The sequence below is a fragment of the Psittacula echo genome (genome assembly GCF_963264785.1).
Source record: "Psittacula echo genome assembly, chromosome: 2".
NCBI lineage: Eukaryota > Metazoa > Chordata > Aves > Psittaciformes > Psittacidae > Psittacula > Psittacula echo.
In genome coordinates this window covers 70099797-70120439 of record NC_137737.1, presented here as the reverse complement: position 1 = coordinate 70120439, position 20643 = coordinate 70099797, and the positions used below count along the sequence as shown (strand labels likewise).

Sequence of the window (20643 nt, the reverse complement as noted above, 5' to 3'; positions counted from 1 at the left end):
CCAATTGCTGGCCTTCTATTTCACCTTGAAAGCAGGTGTCATTGTAGGTGGACAGCTCTTGGTATTTCCTTTGAAAAGGCTGCAATTTCAAAGTGTTATCTATTCTAGTTATTAGTCTGTCATTAGTGGATAAAAGCAAATAAACTTGCTAGTTTGCTATACGCAGGAAAATTTTTACAGAAGGTTGATGTCAGTGCAAACTAAAGACTCAGATCCCAAGGAAGCAGGAGAGTATTTAGAAAGTGCGTTAATTAAAATGTAAATCCCACACACTTCTGTGCAAAATTCCCTTTTGAGAAACTGCTGCTAGGCAGTCTAGACTATTATGTCAACTTGTCTTTGAAGAAAAGTAAACAAAAAGGTTCAGCTGAGGAAAGTTTTAGAGACTTACAGTAATTAATGCTTTGGTAAATGGCTGTTGATGCGTAACAATCCTTTAAACACCTGGGTAATTGTGAGCTTTGAAGTTAGGCCAAAATGTTGTTCGGAGATCGTAATTAAAATAAGAGACCTTTAACTTGGTCATTTTGAAGGTGAGATTTCTGTTTGTTCTCACTGCCTCCCTGGTAAAACTTCTGCCTGGTTGGGGAAAGAAGGCCAGGGAGGGTGGGAAAGTAAAAAAACCTAGTTCAACAGATGCTTCTTTAAATTTAGCTTTTTATAGCTTTGGTGTTTTTCCTGTAGCAAAGTTCCATGTTGTAATGTGTACCCAGAACAGAGAAATTATTTTAATGTGAACATTTCACTAAGTATAGAAACTAAGATTAACCACTTGACTTGGTTACTAATTTGACTAAATTCTAATCTAATTAGTGTTCAATTAAAGAGAATTAACACCCAGAGACGTTTTGTTGAAAGGTTTACACAGAGGTTTCAGTTAACAAAATATTTATCTTACAGCGGGAAAAGCACTGAAGTTAAATGCAAGCTGTTTCTCCTATAAATGCCCTGGGTACATGGTTGGGATGCCGGCGTTAAGAATAGTAGCTATATTTGATATTTATATCTTACAGATCAGCTCGCTCTCCGAGGACACTGGAGCTAAATCCTGCCTTCTGAATTATACAGGCCATATTTCTCCAGTAAACTGTGTACTTCTTTCTGTTTACTGCAGCTACTTGTGGTTGTTCTGTTGACCTTTGCTTCTCCATCCTCCTCTAGGGTCCTCTGAAGGCCACGGAAACACTTCCATATATTTCCTGGGACTTGAGACCATACTTTAGGGCCTTGATCCAGAACAAAGACCTCCTGTTTTGAGTTGGGAATCTCTAACTTGCAACTTCCCATTTAATGTCCTCTCTTGTCTCAGGAAAGTTGTTTCTGCCATTCACTTGCTTTTCATTAATAATCTAAAGTTAACATATATTCTGCCTGCAGCACCTTTATTATGAAAATCGTTAACTGAACTCATCCAGATGGTTAAGCACAGTGAAATTAAAGACGAGACTGTCAAGCACCATAGTGACAATGAGATGACAGCAGCTGTATAACAGCCCAGAGGCAGGTTTAGACAGAGAGGATGTTAAAAAGCTGCCTGATTTAGTGATGAAATTCATCTTCTGTACACGGAATTTCCTGCTATGCAGGTGCCAGAGGTCCTGTGATGTCCTTTGACATGCGGGGTTGCTTGGGCATTAAACCTCTGGGCTGACTGCTTTCTTCAGCCTGTGCTGAGAGAGCAGGTATTCCTCTTTGCTCAATGATGCTGGCTCATGTATTTCTTCTGGCCTTTCTTTTTCTAGTTTTTTCCCCATTCTTCTTGTCCCCTTCCCGTTTCCCTTCAGTCCCATCTTGCCTCTGTTATTCTCAGATGCTGAAGTTTTCAAATAGTCCATTAATGTGACCACATACACGGTTGCATGCTTTTGTTTCAAAGGCCACTGCCCGCCTCACTGCACAGGATCAATGTCATCAGTTAATGACTAGGAATTCAAGAGTTTGTTGCATGCAACTTGCACAGTATATGATCTGTTTCTCACCTTCTTGTCCACTCTTTAGATTTTGCTTTGACTATGGGCTTGCATCTACTTGTGCGTAGCACTCTCCAGCATGGTATCTTACAGCTTCCTACCCTATTTCTTGTTTTGACATGGCTATAAGGCAAAGCTAGTGATGGTGTTCTCATCATGCAGATGAGAAGCTGATGCAAACATGCCTGGCAAAAATGGTCTTTGCCAAAATCATCCAACAGTCCAGCAGCTGGAGTGGCAATAAGGCTATGTAGCAGCTTTAGTTCTCATGCTTCCCACCTTTCTTTTGCAGCCCTGTGAGAGAGGAATGAAATAAATGTGTTTTCTATGGTCTTCAGAGAGCAGAACTGGGGGAGGAGAAAATTCCAGTTGTGAACATTGGAGCAAGACTGGAAGTGTGAGACTCACATCACTGACGTCTGTCACTATATTTGTTGGCAGCTGTGTTGCTGCAAATGACAGTGGTAGCAGGTTGTAGCCCTCTGTGAACCATCGGTGCAGGAAGATTCCACTAGTTTCCCTACTGCTTCTAGACACAGAGGGATTCTGAGTCAGGGATAATGGGCCTGATTCACAGAGGTTTGGTGGCCATAAGTACTTTTTACTCTCTTTTCTTTGCAGACTTTTTCCTTTTATCCAGGGTCTCTCCATCCAGTCCTTGCATGTCCATGTGTCCCCCACCACTGCAGAAAATCCTTCACCCTTCACCTTCTAAATAGATACTCTTTCTTTTCCACCCTGGGCCAGCATGGGAGATCTTCCAGTCTCCATTCCAAGATCAGACATTGTACAGCCTTTTTGCAGGAGTAGTAAGAACATTTCTTCTCAGCTATGTGGCTGTAGGGAAAAGCAGTTTGCTATCAGTCGATTCATGGTATTTGGTTTATCAAGGGGGAAAGGATGGGAAAGTATGTTCCCTGCATACAGAAAGTCCACAGGATTTTGTTGCTAAACTCTGAATCTCTGTTGAGCCTCTGTGGGCAGCAATTTTCAAGTTCTTCTGCTTGGCCAACATTGAAGTGATTTTCTTAAAGGAGGAAGGACATACAATGTTTCTATTCTGAAAAATACAAAGGAGTGGTTAAAGACACTCAGATAAATAGTTGGGACTGTTTTTTAAGTGAGCAATTTTCTTTTTTTCCCTCATTTTGTTGGAAAAAGGTGACTATTTTTTTAAAACCTTCATGCCATGAAACAAACTAGTAAGAAATTGTATGCAATTTTGTGCAGCCTGGTGAAGTTTGGGTGACAAACATTAGTTGAAAGCAGGCTTAAGCAGAAAGTATTAGAACTTGTTACCTGCTAGCATTGCTACTATGGCAAAACAGTACCTGTGGGGTGAAAATTCAGTGTTGGCTTCTGGTCAAATAATGCAGAAGTCAGCTGAATAACTGATTGAAAACAAGTCCTGTATGAGACTTACTGCAAAGAGTTAACTGAATTGGAGAGCCCCGTTGTCCATTTTTCTGTATTTTACAAAGGAATTGAAATCTTTCCAAAATGAGTGTGACATACTGGGCTAAAGTGGAGCATTCTTATTTGGTAGAATTGTACCATTGCTTATTACTTTTGTGGAGGACACCAAGGTGGGACAGACCCACTGGAAGGCAAGTCTGAATTTTAAGTTCATCTAATCATGATGGCAGTTCAGTCTCAGGGCAGGGGGAAGTGTGATTTGGTAGAAAGAAGAACTGCATTTGGACCTTAAAAATCAGTGATGTAAATACACCGTAGGAAATGACTGAGTCCTGTGCGGTTCGGCAGCATGAATCTAAGGATTATAGTGGATCACAAGGTGAACATCAGTTAACAGTGTGAGTTTTGTGAAGAAGCCAAAATCATATTCTGACATGTATGAGTAGAGGCATAGTCTGTGAGATGCATCTTCCATTGCACTCAGTGAGATCAAGTGAAACACATTCAATTTCCTGGAAAGGTGGAAATTTCTGAGGCTGGAAATCTGTAAGATCACGTCAGGCAAACATCTCTCAAGAGTGATGTGGAGGTAGTTGATCCTGCCTGGAATTCAAGGGAATGGGCTAGATGATGCCATATGGTGGTGCTTTCAGGCTTTACAGCTCTGATATCTGCCTTCCCAAAGTGCAAGGCGATGGGGAATGTAAACTCTGAGCCTCCTCTTCATGTTTTTGAATATCTGACTACTCCCATGTTGTTGAGTGTTCATGAGGGTTTGCTCTCACGGAGTTCCCAGTGGCTCTCCAGCCAGACATGTTTGGTTTGGGGGGACGTAACGCTGAAGTTACTCTACTCTGGAGGCTCCAGCGGGCATTGTCTGGAGTGGACAAGTGCTAGGAAGATTATGGCACTTAGAGGAGGGGAGGTAGGACAGGAGATCAGAAAGCAATTGGTGTGAGGGGGAATGTCAGGTGCTAGGAAAACCCCTTTTTGGATATAGTCCATTTCAAGCACTGGAGAGGACCAATGCGTAACTTGTATTCAGAGGTGAGAATGACCTAGCAGTTCATTCCTCTCTTAAACCTGGACAGCGTAAGAGTGGTCTCAGCTGCAGCTGCTGTTTGCGGTCTCCTTTAAGCAACACTTCAGCTTATATACCCTGCCTGGGAAAGCCCGACTCTTTCAACCTTAAGGTTTCCAAAACATGTAGCAGCTGGCTAGCCCCAGCCACTCACCGCTGTCGGAGGTGAAGGTCAGAGCTGTTCCTGAACCCTCTTCCCATTGGAGGAGCCATGGCAAAGACCCCTGTGGGAAAGGCTGCTGAGTCAACCATGGAGTGTGTGGCTACCAGCGAGGCAGAGGAAAGCCTCTATGCTGTAAAAATAGCTGCACTAGGAGCCCTAATATACTTAAGTGCTTATTTTTCCACATGTGATCTCATGCAAACCAAGCTGCTGGGCAGTATGACATAGCAGTTGGCCAAAAATAAAACATAACTCAATGAAAATGTTGGGTTTTTTCTGAAGTTAACCTTTGATGGGTGGAAGGGACAGGTACCTGTTTTCTCATTTCCATTAAGTTACTGTTAGAAAAAATAAATCCAGGGAGGAAGAGAGGTGAAGATGGGATTGACACCCAGTATCCATTCTGTGGTGATGGCCACAGGTTAAGGATAGGAATTGTAGCTCTCTTGCACAGGAAAGTTATGCCTATAATACAGTGAGAAGATATACATGGTGTTTCTTGTGTGCTTCTCCAGCTGATTTCATTGAACTCATTTAATTGAGTTTTGATAGGCATTTAATGCTGCAAAAAAAGGGTATGTATAGATTTGATAACATTTGAAGGTGAAGCCTACGAATGAGACCCAGTGCCAAGAGCCTGGGAAGAAGGTGCTCTAATCCCTGTTGATAAGCCTTGGAATAATGTCTTTATAGTGGCCATCCCTGCTTGCTGCTTGGCCTGTTAGTTGAGTTTTATTTTTTATTTTGGTCAGTTATGGTGTGTTTGTGTTTTGGAAAGTGGGCTGAAACCATGCAACACCTTTGACAAAGCCATTAAATGCCTGGAAATGCTGTTAGTTTGACCACTGTCCTACTGAGCTAGCATTATACTATTCAGGGAGAAGAGTACCTTACAAGAGTCCCTTGCCAATGGAGAACTGGACAGATCTGAGGAGCAGGATTGCTTTCCTCCAGCCTAGAAAATAGTGAAAAGCCTTCGTAATCTTGAGTTTCACATATGCAAGCATGTGCATCTCATGGCAAAACTCTGGATACAGACAGGCAGATTTTAGGCGTTGGGTTTTTTTCCTAGCTATTAATGTCACTTCTAATGATTTCAGGTTTTGTTTCTGTAATGGCAAAAGGAGGAGAGGAAATCCCAGACATCACAATATTATCATTATGCTTTTCTTCTGCAGGGCCTCTGACCTGTTTCTGCTGGACACACGAGTGGTGTGGGCCTCAGAGGAGGGCTGGCTGGAGTTTGATGTCACCGCCACCAGTAATATGTGGGTGATGAACCCTCAGCACAACATGGGACTGCAGCTGAGTGTGGTGACTCGGGATGGTAGGTTATGGGCAAGTTAATACAAGTCACCTCACAAATCTCTTGTATGATGTCTAGACGTGGTGCTGACAGAGTCCAGTTGTGATATGGTGAGGTGAGCACCCTGCCTTTGTAAGCAGCTGTAGCCAGCAACACGAGCAGCAGTCTGAGGGCACATATAGAGGGCTGTCAAGTTCTTGGCTGTCCCATGATGGACATGTCTTTCCTCATGAGTGAGGTGAGGTATCTCTGAACAGTACCAGGATGAGCTGGTGCAAGTGGGCTGGGGTAGGGCACCAATTCTTGGGTTGGAGGTGGAAGGGGGCATGAAGCTGGGGTTGCAGGTAGGGTGAGGTTTAGAGGTTAGAGGAAGGGAATCAAGCAGGGTTGTGGGTATGTGCCTCCACATGTGGGATTATGGCAACCCTCCTGGCTGCTGCAGCGGCCGTCACTGCTCGGATCTCATCAAACCTGAGGTGGGAGCTGTGCACTGGAGAAGCGAATGCAGTCTCTGTGTGCAGCTGTTTCCTCTGAGGGTGGCTGCAATGACAGCATTTCACAGTCCACAGAAACTTTGCAAGGTGGAAAAGAAGAAACTGCAAAAGAGCATGAAATTGAGTGTTAGAATATAAGCAGTGGGGAAGAATAGGATCTACATGAGCAAAAGTTGACTAAAAAGATGACTATGACATCTGTCGTCTATAGGAATCAGTCTCCGACCTTATGTTTTCTTCCTATTGCTTCATGCTGGAGTTTGATACACCTATGGGGTCAAGTGAGACCAGAGGGGCTATCCACTGTTCTCCCTGAGGAAACATTAATGCCAGCTTCCACCTTCCCAAATGGGCTGAGAGCCCGTCCCTGTGCTCCTAACAAAAGAACCCCATCTCTTTGCCCTCTGCTGTCTCCTAATCCCATCTCTGCTTCTCATGTTTCATGGGCAGCAGAACTAATTTCATGACACATCTGGGCTTTGTAGTTTACGTATCTATCTGTATACCTTTTCAGTGCCTAAACTGAAGTAGAGATGCCATTGGGGTACCAAAGACCCAGGTGCTGCATGCCTGTCATCCAGGATGGATGGAGTGCTGTCATAAAAATATCCATGGGTCATGGTGGCAGGAGAGGAATGTTTAGTGACTAAAAAAGAGAAGTATGAGCAGGAAGAAAGGAAACGCTGCTGATGAGGATGCCAAGATGTTGGACGGAGCAATCCAACCATGCTTTTTGTCTAACACTCCCTTTTCTGTTTGGTTTGAAGGTTTCAGTGTAAATCCTAGAGAAGCAGGCCTTATGGGCCGCGATGGCCCTTACGACAAACAGCCTTTCATGGTGGCCTTCTTCAAAGTGAGTGAAGTTCACGTACGGACCACTAGGTCAGCAACAAGCAGGCGGCGGCAACAGAGTCGAAACCGCTCCACCCAGCCTCAGGATGTTTCCAGGGTGTCTAGTGTCACAGGTAATGATGTAACACATGTAATCATCCAACACAAGCTGGGCCAACTTCTTGTCGTGTTTCTATTTGCTCTGAGTGCAGAAGCAAGAAGAGGTATGTACGGTGGGATGCTCTTGGGGGAGCAGGTTGTATCTACAAGGAAATGGAAGAGGGGGTCTCTCTTAAAATGAGACTCACAGGAGACCTCTTGAATCCAGAGTGGAGTCCAGATCCCCATTTGAAATTGTAGTCATTGCATTCATGGGGCTGAGGTGTTTTAACCCTGACTCTTGTGCTTGTAGGTTGCTTGCTACACAGCATTTGCCTAGCAGTGTATAGTAGGTGAAATGCATTTTCAGGCAGGCAAAGAGGATTGCCTGTTTGCAGTGGAAATGTTGCATATTGCAGGTGTTGTACAGGAGCCTTGTACATGCTGTTGTGGGCTGGTGGGACAATACAATAACTCTGAAATTTTGGCAAAAATTGAGTGTTGTCTTCGGAGTCTTGTCTGTTTTCTAGCCACTGTTCCCTGCATCACAGTGCTGCAAGTTCTTCATTCACTGAGTACCTTCTTTCCTCTCAAACATTTCAGCCTGTTCCAAGTTACTTGATTAATTTGCTTATGCTGCCCCCTTCATTTCCAGTAGGATCTCTGCTTTTCCTGTGTCTAGGAATGACTATACCCCAAGGAGGAGAGGTGGCTGTATTTTTTACTCTATGTCCAGACACAGCACAGGGAGATGAGGCAGCATTGCCAAAACTTAGCCAGTGTGAATCAGTAGGCTGTCTCCTTCCCTTGCATGTGCACCTGAAGAGGCCACATGCTGCCTGTGGCACTGGGAGCCTGCAGGGAGTCAGAGCCAGATGAGGAGCCCCTCCAGGGCTGGCAGCCAGGCTTTGGGCATGGCTCTGTGTCAGTGCAGTTCTATTGCTCCATCCCAGTGTGGTGATGGACTTGCCCTTTGGGCTAGTGCATGCCAGCAGCTGTTGGCCACCAAGTGGCTGTTGTGTGTCCTCATGGTGCATGCTGCACCATGGCCATGGGTTCCCATGCCATGTCATGCAAGTGCTGCGCTTGGCTGGGTGTGAAGTGTCACTACATGGATTGTAAGGGCAAAAGGGGTGACTTGGTTCTGCAGCCTGACCTCCTCATGGGAGGCTGGCCAGAGGAGTTATCATCTAATCTGGTGTGAGAGCCCTTTGTAGCCCTGCAGCGAGGAGCCATCCGTCAGTCCCAGTTGCTGAGATGTGCTTTGGTCCTGGTTTTCCTTGGAGTCTCCAAGCTGCAGTTTTAAAAGCAGGCATCAGGGCTGTTCACTGGGTTACCTTCCCATGTGCTGGGCTTGCCAACGGCATTAAGTAGTTTCTTCATTGGGGTGTTATAAAAGCGATAAGCCCAGTGATTACTCAGGCAGCGTACAGTTCTCACACTCAGGTGGGCTCGGCTGCTGCACTCCCTCCATCACAAGAGCCAATATTTTAATGCATTCACAGGATTTTGGAAAAGTTACTTGCCGCGTTGTTGTTTTGTGGTGCTGGTGGCCAAGTCAGGATAAGCTCCAAATTTTAATCCCTAGCTCCACAAGCTTCACGGTGCTAAAAACGAGTTTTCACTGCTGTTAAATCAGGCAATGTGACTCAAAGCTCCAGAGGGAGCAGATACGTTGGGCAAAAGGGGTCATTTCTACATCGTTGCTTTCTTGAATATACCACACATTGGGTCATAAAATTGTAAAATGACAAAGAGGGAAAAAATAGCTGGTCATTCTGTGGTCTCGAGGGCTTTTTTGAGCTCTTCCAGCTCAAAGCCAGCTTTAATTTAAAACCTGAAAATTGGCAGTTCAGTAGTCAACAAGGTATAGTTGAGCCTCTGTGGATTTAAGGCAGGAGAAAGAAGGGGAATTTAAAGTTAAGATGTATGTTTGGTTGGTTTCTGTGTTTGGAATAGAGACTACATCAGCTTATTTTCCTTTCTAAAGTGTGACACTCTTAGACACTGTTCTCCTTAAGAAGTGGTTGATTTAATAGCCCAAGAGGCACCAATGACCGATACATGTTTTTAGTGTTAAAGAGATCACAGGGGTTTTTTGGGTTTTAGTTGAGTGAGTTCCTACATCCATGCCCTGATGATGTGCGGCAGGGCTGGAAAGGTGTTCACTCCAGAACAAAGCAGTATGCGAGCCCAGGGGTGTTACGCTGAAGGCTGCCTTGCTCTTCTAAAGGTGCCCTGATGCATCTGGACCCAAAGCAGGTGCGGAACTGGGATGCTGTGGTCCCTTCCTGTGCATCTCCCTGCCTGCACGTCTTCCTCTCGCTGTATCTTACATCACATCAGATTTTTGGTCTATGCTCTTCCTTTTTTCGCCAAGGAAGCTCATTTCCCCGTATTATCAACGCATAATTATGACTGGCTTATATAGAGCAGAACTGAGTAACCTCCATGGCTATAAACTGCTTTGACAGAGAGTCCTGCATCAATGCACTTCTGGAGCCAAGCTCTGTTCTTCTGCAGAAGGAGGATGAACAGGAAGAATAAGAAGTATGTTCATCTGTTGAGGTGGAAAACTATATGCCAGTTCTAGCCCAGGACATGGAGGAGGAATGAGGTGGATGGGAGGAGCATCCAGGTGTTTCTATTCTGTTGGCTGTAAGACCTGGAGGCCCTAGCTCAGCCATGTCTTGAAGTGGGTTTAGCTTGTGCTCTCAGACTCTCCAGGGTTGCCCCTCTGGTTAACTTGAAGAGCTGGGGACTCTGGTTAACACAACAGACAGTGAACCTCGAGCCTAAGGACTTTGCCACCATACAGGCAGCTCCTTCATGACTTACAGTTCCTGTATGGGGCTGTCTCTGCCCAGTGGTGATAACCCTCCTCTTCTGTCAGTCCTCAGGCACATCCCTTCCCATCAGCCCCTTCTTAGGGAGAGAGTCGCATTTAAACATCTGACTTGGGCTGCGCTGTCTGCTCTGAGTGAAACTCATGCAATACCCCATTTGAGGTCCTTCTCTTTAGCCGCCCTGTTGCCTCTGGAACTGCTGTGAGGTGCTCCATGGGAAATGAAGAGGCTCTCCAAGTGGCCTTTCCTTCCAGCAGACATGCACGGCACCAGGCGGATTTCCCCACATACACGGGAAACCAAATACCGCAAAGGGCAGCATGCAGAAACACTGAAGGCAAATAAGGCCAAATGCTTCCATGATGGCAAGGGTCTTGTTAACAAACATCATTATCTTGCAGCCAATCTTCCCTTTAGTAAGAGCACTCAGATGCAGACTGGAGCGGTGTGGCCAGCATTTCTGTACGTGCCTTCACATGCAGGTCCACATCAGCGCGACATCTCCCTTCTTCCCACCCAAGCAGATCGCTTTCATGTGAAGTGGGCTGTTATTAACTGTGTGATCAGTTTACACCAGCTTTATCCGGACAAATCACCGAAGTCAAACACCAAGAAGAAGGGGCTGGCCTCGGAGACCTCTGTCAAAGCTATTTTGAATCACAGAAGCAATTAATTACCATGTGGAATTTGGTAAGCTGGCACCTTGGGAGCAGCAAGGGTGTTCTCAGACGGATCGACCTCAGTAAATATTTATATATTCTTTGCCAGCACTTAACGTGGGAGAGGATATAGGAAATCTAAGGTGGGTGCATAAGTATCTGTAGGAGGAAGACCATTAAGTCAGGCTATTCTCTCTCCCCTTTCAGCAACACACATGCCAGTGTCCAGCCTTAAGAGAAACATCTGTGCTCACAGAAAGTCAGACTTACGTTCTGATGAAGGCAGACAACATTCAGTGCAAACAGGCCACAGACACAAGCCATCTTAACTGTGCTGTTTTAACTGCGCTGCCCTGGAAGCTATTTTTAAGTTTAGATCTAGGTTTTTTTTAAATCTCTGTTTTAGACAAAATAGTTTGTAGTATGATTAAATGCAGTGCCTTGTAAATGCCAAGCTAGTGTTTCTGAATTAGTACATTCAGGGGGAAAAAAAAAAGACACAATTTTGCTAAACCCACCATGAGCTTATAGGAGCTCCCTAAACTCACTGAGATTTTGAAGGTCTCTGGCAAACAATCCTTACAAATCATGTCGTGGCAATGTAAGCTGGACCCGTGGTGGCTATTTGCAGGGACTCCCCCACTGCAGGCTGCCTCCTTTCGGCCCTCCTGGCTCCCCGATGCAGGGCTGGCAGGAAGAGACATGTACCCTGTTGTCTTTTGGCAGTTGGATCTTCCATTGCAAACCACTTCAAATGGCAATTTGGGCTAAAACAGGTGAGCATACTGGTCTGGGGTAGCTGATATTGCTAGGCTCTGGGGAAAATGTGTTGTGGAGGACAACTTCAGTAGCGCAGTGAGCTCTCTCTCATCACCAGAAACCCTTTACTGCGTGGATCCTTCTTTTAGCCTGCATGTACATCCAGTGTGCATGGCGGTAGGGCATATGTGGAGCTCCAGACCATGGGGAATGGATCATTATTATGTGCGTCTGTATTGCTGCATTTTTTTCCCCAACTCAGAAAGCCACTGCTAAGGGTTGATTAAAGGTTTGTAACATCCCTAAAGTTCAGCTACGGTAGATTCCATAAAGTAGACCTGGTAGGCAAACATAACAAGAAGAGAGGGGACAGGAGCTTGGGGTGAGGGCTAAGCAGGGGACAGGGCAAATCCCAGGAGAAGGGATATTTAGTATGTCAGCATTTAAGAAAGCAAAAACTGAGTTTGGGCAAGTGAGAATCATGGAGTACCAGGTTGGAAGGGACCAGTCTTTCTTGGCAAAAGCACAACCTAGACAAGATGGCCCAGCTCTCTGTTCATCTGAATCTTAAAAGTGTCCAATGCTGGGGAAGCCACCACTTCCCTGGTGAGATGATTCCAGTGGCTGATTGTTCTCATTGTGAAAAATTTTCCTCTTGTGTCCAATTGGAATCTCTTTTCTGTATGACTCCTTGTAAAAAGGGAGTCTCAGTCTTCTTTGTAGCCACCCTTTAAATACTGGAACATGGTGGTAAGGCCTCCCCTGAGCCTTCTTTTCTCAAGGCTGAACAAACCCAGCTCTCTCAGCCTCTCCTCTCATGGCTTACCAGTCCTTTAATCATCTTGGTGACCTTTCTCTGGACCTTCTCCAGCCTGTCCACATCTTTTTTGCCATAGCAGGGACCAAATCTGAACACACTATTCCAGGTGTGACCTAACAAGCACTGAGTGGGATGATGACTTCTCTATCTCTGCTGTTGATGCCCTCTCTGCTGTTGATGCCCTTGTTGATGCAACCCAGCATCCTGTTGGCTTTCTTTGCCACAGCTGCACACTGTTCACTCACATACATTGAGCCTGTTGTCCACCAGGACCCCCAGCTCCCTTTCCACAGAGCTGCTCCCCAACTGGATAGATCCCAGCCTGTGAGGAGGTAGAGCTGTCTGCATCTACTTCAGATGGAGTAGCCAGCCCCTCAGTACAGAGTGAGTCAGGTCACTCCAGCTAGTGAGCTGAGCCGATTTTTGGAGGCCAATTTCAGGCAGTGTGAGAGCGGACACATTCATAACATGTTCTGCTTCGTGTAGCTTGTTAAACAGTTCTTTTTTTTCCCCTTGTGTTTTCTTAAACTTTTGATTGCTCACAGCCTTCCTTCTCTCCCCTGTTTTCTCTGCCTCCCTTGCCTTCTCCACTTTCCTGTAGCTGATCTGGGTAAGGTGTAGCTGGATTTGAAATGTAACAGCGTTCTCCTCAGTCAATTGCGAATAGATCAACTCCACTGTAATTCCCTATCAAATATAGATGGTTTTCCCTTAGAAAACTACACATGTCCCATTGAAGAACAATGAAATTGTGGTTTTGGGTACTTAAATGAAAGCCTTTGACCACTCGAAGTATCTTCTGCTCATTATTTTTCCCCTTGTTATGATCAGATCATTTAGAAACATCTCATGCTAGAAATCTGCTCCTGGGCTGAGCCAGGGACTGAAAAGCTTCATCTGAAAAAACCCACCACACCCTGGTTTCTACTGGGTATGTCTGGTTTGAAAATAGAAAGCTTGAATAGAGAGACTCACCCCTGTCCTTGCTACCGAGTGCTCCTGAAAGAGTGAATGTTTATGCTGCAGCAGGCTGTTAACCAGCGCTGCTCACCTGATTAAATCCGTGATTGAAGCGAAGCTATTGAAAGCCTGAAATGCAATCCTTACAGTTTAAAACCCAAACTGCTTCTAAAAACAACTCTCTAATCTTTGGTGGTTTGGAGGCTGGGTTTGAGGTGTAGGGTTTTTTTCAGCCCTCAGTGTTAACTGTACCCAGCTGTGATGCTGTGCTGCCCTTAATGTCAGTTGGATGTGCTTTTAGTATTATAGTTTTTCCTTTGAATAAATATTTGCATTTGTAGTTCCCAAACTTTGGGGGGGTGGTGGAAGGAAGAAAAAGAAAGGCTCATTCAGAGCCAAGGAAAAAGTCACTGAAAATATTTTTTCTATCCCAGCTGCCGCATCTGGGGAAAGCTACAACGGGAGGGTGCCCTTTCAAGCTGCATTAGGGGTGCTGGGGGGCTGGATAGCTGAAAGGCTCAGGACAGCGGGATGCAGGCACATCAGCATGTGGCATCTGCCTGCTGATGGAAACGCCTTTACTTGCAAATGAGGCGTGTGAGAGGAGAGGAGGCCCCTGTGGGTAAGGCACTGGAGGAGAACATGGCCAGTCTGGGTCTAGCTCTGGGATGAGCACACACATGTTGCCGCACGGATGGGGACTGGGGCTCCCATGCTGCTCAGCCGAATTTGCTGCCATCTCTTCCTCTTGTGTTTCCCATGGGTGCGAAGCTTGGGTTCGGCAGCCACAGCCAATGGCCAAGGCACCCAGCTGCAAAGGTGGTTTCTGTGGCTGCTGCGCTGAGGTCCGGCAGCCCCGTGAGGCGTGATGGAATCAGTCACTGCCCATCAAGACTGGATTGTGTGCAGCCACCCAGGGGTGAAAGGCCCCTCTGTCACAGCTCAGCTCCTCCGCGGTTCCAGGTGTTCGCGTGTGGAGCCGCCTCTCATTCCAAATGTAAATGGGAAATTCCACTTGCTGTCAAAAGCTGCACTTTGTAGGGCCATCGGGAGCAGCTCCTGCGTGGTTGAACCATCCTCATATATTGTGCCATGGCAAGGGGGAAGTCTACGGTCAGGGCTTGCACCCTGTGCCCTCACTTTTCTGTGCAGCATTGGCACTAAGGAGCAAGTTAATGTTGACAGTGCATCAAATCCTGTGTTATCTGCAGATAAGCAGGTTGTGGGAAGGAGAAACTTGTTTTTCAGAGCATTGCTTGTGAAGGTCCAAGAGCAGCGGTGGTGCATGGAGCTGTGTGTGATGTCTGGGGCAGGCTGGGGGTAAGGCACAGAGAGGGATGGGGACGTGGCTTCACTGCCCGTGGGACATTTTAGCTGTTTAAGGACCAGTACAGGGGCACAAGGTGATAATTAACCTTCCCAGGGTTGTAATTCTCTCGGTAAGTATGTGCATTTTGAGCTTAACCACTTAGGGTGGCACACGTTGGAAATCACGGCTGTGCAAGAGGGGGGTGAGTTTGAGCACCCAGCAGGGATGCTCAAACAGCCCAGCCTGCGCCTGGCTGAAGGAGCAGATTTATTTTTAAGAAGTCATTTTACTGGAGATGTTTTACAAGTGCTGTTTGTCAAGCTATTGAAGGCGGCTGAAGGAATTATAAGCAAGTCACTGTTACTTGGGTGCCTCCATTCCCACAGGCATCCTAAAAGCTTCAGTCCTGCTTTGGATGTCCCTCAACACCCTTATCCTTTTGGCTGCTTAGGGAGCTGCTGTTTCTCACTGCTGAGCCCACAGTGCGAACACATCTGGCCAGCTGTGCCCTCCAGAGATGCTCTGCCTGGTTTACTTTCTAAATTCCTGTTTTGCTCTCTTTCTTTTAACAGATTACAACAGCAGTGACTTAAAAACAGCGTGTAGAAAGCACGAGCTTTACGTTAGCTTCCAAGACTTAGGATGGCAGGTGGGTGATGTTTCTGTCTGAGTAAACTAGACATTTTGTTATGAAATGTTATCTAAACAGTGTCACGGTAATTCCACTCGAGGCTGCCATTATGCTTTAAAATGTCCCTTGTGTCTCCTCACTAAAACCAGTCACAGGGAAGGGCAAATAAATATTGATAGTTGTGACATTTGATAAGATCCAGAGGAAGCTTGATACTTTATGAGATTCCAATATACCGTCATTCTCTGTCACTCACGGGAGTCATGGTACGGGCAAGGGCTCATATTCATGTCCCTCTAATGATAAGGAAAAAAATCTGATGTTAAGCAGTGATTTTAAACAAATGAAGTTTTTTTCTAGTGATCAGACCTAATTTTAACCTTGGCCATTGTGTTGAAATCCTCCCCCTCCTGCCCCGCAATTAGCAGTGGCTGCGGTAGGTGGACTGAAGACTTGGTTTAGTTGCAACACCATGAGCAAGGCAAGGGAGTGGTTTAGAGTAAGTTATTTAGGACCATTATGTATAGAGTGTCAGCAAACATCACGTTTCAAAGAATGCCCTCATGGGCTCTTTTTAGTTTATTTATTTGTTAAAATTCTTTCATTCAGCACTTCTGTGAGGGAGGTCCCATTTAGATCAGCCAATGTTTTTACCAGATTGTAATTCAGGATGCCAGTGCTACCCCCACTGCTTCTGTAATACCAACACATGAAAATCCTCTCTCAGTTAATGAGACAGCAACATTTTTTTGCAGCTTATGTCAACTCCAGCCCACTGGCCACAAACGCGGCTGCATACTGACTCCATTCTCATTACTTGCTAGTGGCTTTTCCTTTTACTTGTGCACAGTCTTTCCACCTCCTCCCTAGCTTGTTTGCCCTGCTTCCAGGCAGGACGTGTATTCCAGTTGTGAAGTTCATGGTCTAGAGGGCACTGCCTTCACCTTTCTAGTTGCAGAAAGGTAAGATGTTGCCAAAGAAAAGGCCACAGACCAACAGGAGTTGGAATGCAGATCCTACTTATTGTAGGGCGATGATGGGCAGCGGTCTCCTCCAGTTGGTGGGTACCGCTCTCTCCTTCAAATCTTTTAGCAGAGCACTTCCCTTATTTTTATACTGCATTAAACCTCAAGTTTAATTACATGGTCTGTACTGGCTGCTGTAGTAGGAGAGTGACTGCCTTCCGAAAAGAAGCTCGGTTTACCAGGTGCAAATTATGGGTCAGCTAGTACAGAAAAGTGGAGGAGTGGTTTTGCTATGCCCAGGTATTCTTATGTTAGCAATCAACCAGCACACATGGCTAGCAAAGCTGCAGCAAGGCTCTGGCTGCTTAGGCCTGCTGTAGCAAACTGCAAGTTAACCCAGGTAATTGTTGTCAGGTAAAGGGGAAATCATCTAAGAATTATGTGCAATGTGAAGTGCACCAGTGCATCCTCCTGCAGAGCCTGACACCAAGGGAGGCGAAATGCCTCCTGAGAATTGCTGATGCTTTTAATTTACCTTTGGCTCTTTTGTGTCAGCAGCAGAGAAGCTGTAATTACTTTAATATCCCCTTGGTGAGGAGTCATCTTCTTCCGTAGCACAGCATAGATTGCCACTTGGGCCACCTGCTTTCACACGCAGCGCAGGCTGGCTGTCCTGTGTCTCCTTTAGGAGACTGGTAGAGGTGGATAAGCTGTTATGATGCTGCTGCTGCGCACCTTAGCAGCCTAGTCTCCCTGTGTAAGAGCGTATAAGGTAGAGTGTCTGTGAGCACCACACCAGTGTTTTATATTGCTATCCTGGAGCTCCCTGGTTGAACTGTTCGTGTGTGCACACAGATGCATATACATGACTTTCTCCAGGAGGGAACACCAGCTGAGGCAGTGACTCAACCTAGGAAAGGTGGTTCAGCTAGAGGGCCTAACATGCAGGAAATACTGGAAAATAAAAGCATCCAAACCACAATCCCCACAGGGCAACTCAGAAAGAGTTTTAGGAATAAAACTCTTAGTTCATGGCAGTTAAGCTGTGCATAGACGTGCACCATTCTTTGGACATTAAAATCAGTGTGTCCATGAAAAAGTGATGGCTCACAAAAAAACCCGAACCCTAACAGCTTCAGTGAAAACACATTTTCACCCTCAAGAAAAAAGTTAGTGGAAAATTTTCAGCTGCTCTTAATTGCATGCAGTTGTCTGTACAAGTTGGCAACTTTAATTTGAATCACGTTCTGTTTGTTTCCTAAAAAGGACTGGATAATCGCTCCAAAGGGCTATGCAGCCAACTACTGTGATGGGGAGTGCTCGTTCCCACTCAACGCCCATATGAACGCAACCAATCATGCCATTGTACAAACTCTGGTAAGGCTCCAGAAAGCTCAATGCCAAAGCAATAGGTGAATTTGTAAATGAGTTACGATTGTCTCACTTGTGTTTTCTTTTTGGCAACAGGTTCATCTTATGAATCCTGATTATGTTCCCAAACCATGCTGTGCACCTACCAAACTAAATGCCATATCTGTTCTTTATTTCGATGATAATTCTAACGTAATCTTGAAGAAATACAGGAATATGGTAGTAAGAGCTTGTGGATGTCACTGACAAACAGTCTTCACATGGACTATGTGATTCTACCATGAACTTCCACACCACCTTCCCTGCTTTGATGAACTACCTGACCTTGGAGGAAAAATAATTGATGGACCACCTTTCAGAACACCATGTATGTGCCTTGTGGGAGGAAGGGGGGGGTGAGGACTACATGATGGGGTGCGAGCAAACTGCTGGACTTCTTACTGGCTGACCCAATGCCGTGGTGGCTGCTCAGCGTTGCAGAGCCAGAGCGTGCAAAGCAGCAATATGCCCACACATGCTTTATTTGTCTGGGATGGTCTTAATCTCACATAGCAGCTTGGCATTTAGCAGTTTTGGATGTGTGCTGCAGTTTTACCAGATGGGCAACAGACACCCAAAACAACTGAGTCTTTTTAGGGAGATGGGGAAAGATGAGGGGAGAGACAGGGGAAGCTAGAGTAAAGAAAGTGGTGTTAGTACTTCAGGCTTACGGCATCCATCTTGTATAAGATAGATACGAAAAAATTCCTAAGGTTAGGAATTGCCTTTTGTCTAGAAGGACCAGTTACTACACCTAGCCTGTTAGTCTCCTAAAATCTGTCATGACAGTAATCCTCTTAAATTGTGCCAAAGCAAATGTTTCAGTTCTCTTATTCTCCAAGCACAGTTTAAGTCAGTCTGATCCTGAAAGCATAAGGTAGCTTGGCTGCACCCTGTGTTAGAAACATTAGTGTGAACTCAGGCCCTGGCTGATCTTTCCCGTTCACTACTAGACTGAGCAGTATAACCTCATACACTTGCTCTTACGCAACTTCCTTCCACTCCCCACGTGGAGCTGCCTCATCTACTACCACTTGCCCAGGAAGGAAGAGGGGATTCTGCGACAGCTGTAATTCAGACGTAAAAGTTTAGAGGCCATTCATCCTCTGGCTGGACAATTTATTTACAGGAAGACAGAATGTCAACAACATAGGCAAGTCTTTGGCCAACCTTCCCCAATCAACTCACACAACTAACAAACTGGTATAAAGGATACATTCATAGTGTAGCCACCGTTTGTCTAGCAGAAGCTAATAGCAAATTGTTTTGATCAATATTAAACTTGTATTAAATGCACTTACCTCTAATTCTTGCATTTAAAAGGCTTCTTGTAAATACAAGCTATAATTTATTGCACTTGTCACTGTATATTCATTGTGCTGTATCATTTATAGAAAGACTGCTTTTTAAAAAAGTTTTTATTTAGAAAAATCTCAGTGTAAACAATTGTACCACTCTGATTTTATACAAGAAACTCATGAGATTGTGCTTCACTAGAAAGTTGTTAAAAACGTGATAATAAAGGCTTCCTTTAAGGCAGAAGTATACACATTGATCTAATACATCTGCCAGTACAACACTTAGCTTTCACTGTGGCTTTTTCACCCTTACACATTTTCAGATTGAACAGAAACAAAAGTTCTGGACAGACAGTGAAGTGAAGTACCAGGAGAAATTCACTGATTTAAAAGTTCATTGCTGGTTTGCCTTTTGGTTTGGTTTTTTTTTTCCCTAAAAAATACCCAACCTACTCCATATGATGGACAAAAATCAGCATCTTGACAGCATAGTCAAATCAGCCATCCTCATTCCGTGAGTTTCTGTGTACACGACATGCAGAATTCAGTCCTTGGTTTGCTGTTCTCTTTGTATCGTGACAGTCTCTGCAGTGTAAATTCTTTGGCTTTCAGTTATTTCTGACATGGAACACCTTACGCACCAAAGAATAGATCCCTGTTATAATCCAAGGCACCACAGAGCACATCATCCTGGCATTCAAACTTATCAACGCTTACAGCTTTGAAAAAGGTTAAGGCTCAAGGAAGAAGAGTGGGGAACTATTTTACACTACTGTAGAAGAGCTGAATGGGGAAAAAAAATTAAACATTGTACTACTCAACACAAGGTCTGGATTCAGGCGAGGATAGGAGACACATGTCTTTAGCTCTGAAGTCTAACTGATCGTTTAGTATTAATGGAGCAGTTATAATAGCGCCTATTCACTTTGGCTCTATATAAGTAGAGCATAGTTACTTCTCTGTAGCTGGACAGAAGCAGCCTACGACAATCCACCTGACACATGTACACTATGGCATCAGTAATGTTCAGGCACATGTTACAGTACCATCACTTTCATTATGGCTAGACCTCCCATGCTGAGAGGATTAACAGGTAATAACCAGCTCAGGGTGGCCTGGTATCTTCCAAAGGTGTGTGTATTTTCAACCTCCCGTGACTTTCCATTTCTTACCCAGCAGCTATATTAAGACAAACAGGGTATAAGTACAGTTGTAGAGGCAAAAGTGACTCAACACAGCTGTAGCTTTTACCTTTCTAGTAATGGTAGGCAGTTTGTAAGGATTACTTTTGAACCAAATTTAACCTGAATACAAAAATATTCTACTGGTGCCCTTAAGCTGGTTTTCTTCATGCATTTTAGTCTCAAAGGAAACCATTTACACTTCATTGCGGGAAGGCAGAAATGCAGTAATACTACCAATGCTGAAAATATTCTCAGTTTGCACAGTAACTACTTGTTACTTTTCCTTTGACACAGGGTAGGACGTCTTTAACGCGCACACAGAGGGAAGATACCAATGTTTAGTACATTCAATTTCCTAAAAACAAACAAAAAAACCCCGCCCAAATCCCCTCCTCCCCCCAGATATACTATTTGAAAACTAGCAATGATTGAAATCCCTCAG

At 45.0% G+C, this 20643-nt stretch overlaps 1 protein-coding gene across 1 annotated transcript in view; it reads left to right on the top strand.

Annotated features, from left to right (window-relative positions):
* Positions 1–17926, top strand: part of BMP6 (bone morphogenetic protein 6) — a gene marked incomplete at both ends in the record, with an annotated part of 87221 nt that extends 69295 nt beyond the window's left edge. The window contains 5 exons of the mRNA XM_080610505.1: positions 5809–5957; positions 7198–7395; positions 15286–15362; positions 17576–17686; positions 17777–17926. Of these exons, the coding sequence (XP_080466631.1) occupies positions 5809–5957; positions 7198–7395; positions 15286–15362; positions 17576–17686; positions 17777–17926 (685 nt within the window). The remainder of the gene's footprint in view (positions 1–5808; positions 5958–7197; positions 7396–15285; positions 15363–17575; positions 17687–17776) is intronic.
* Between the last annotated feature and the right edge of the window lie 2717 nt (positions 17927–20643).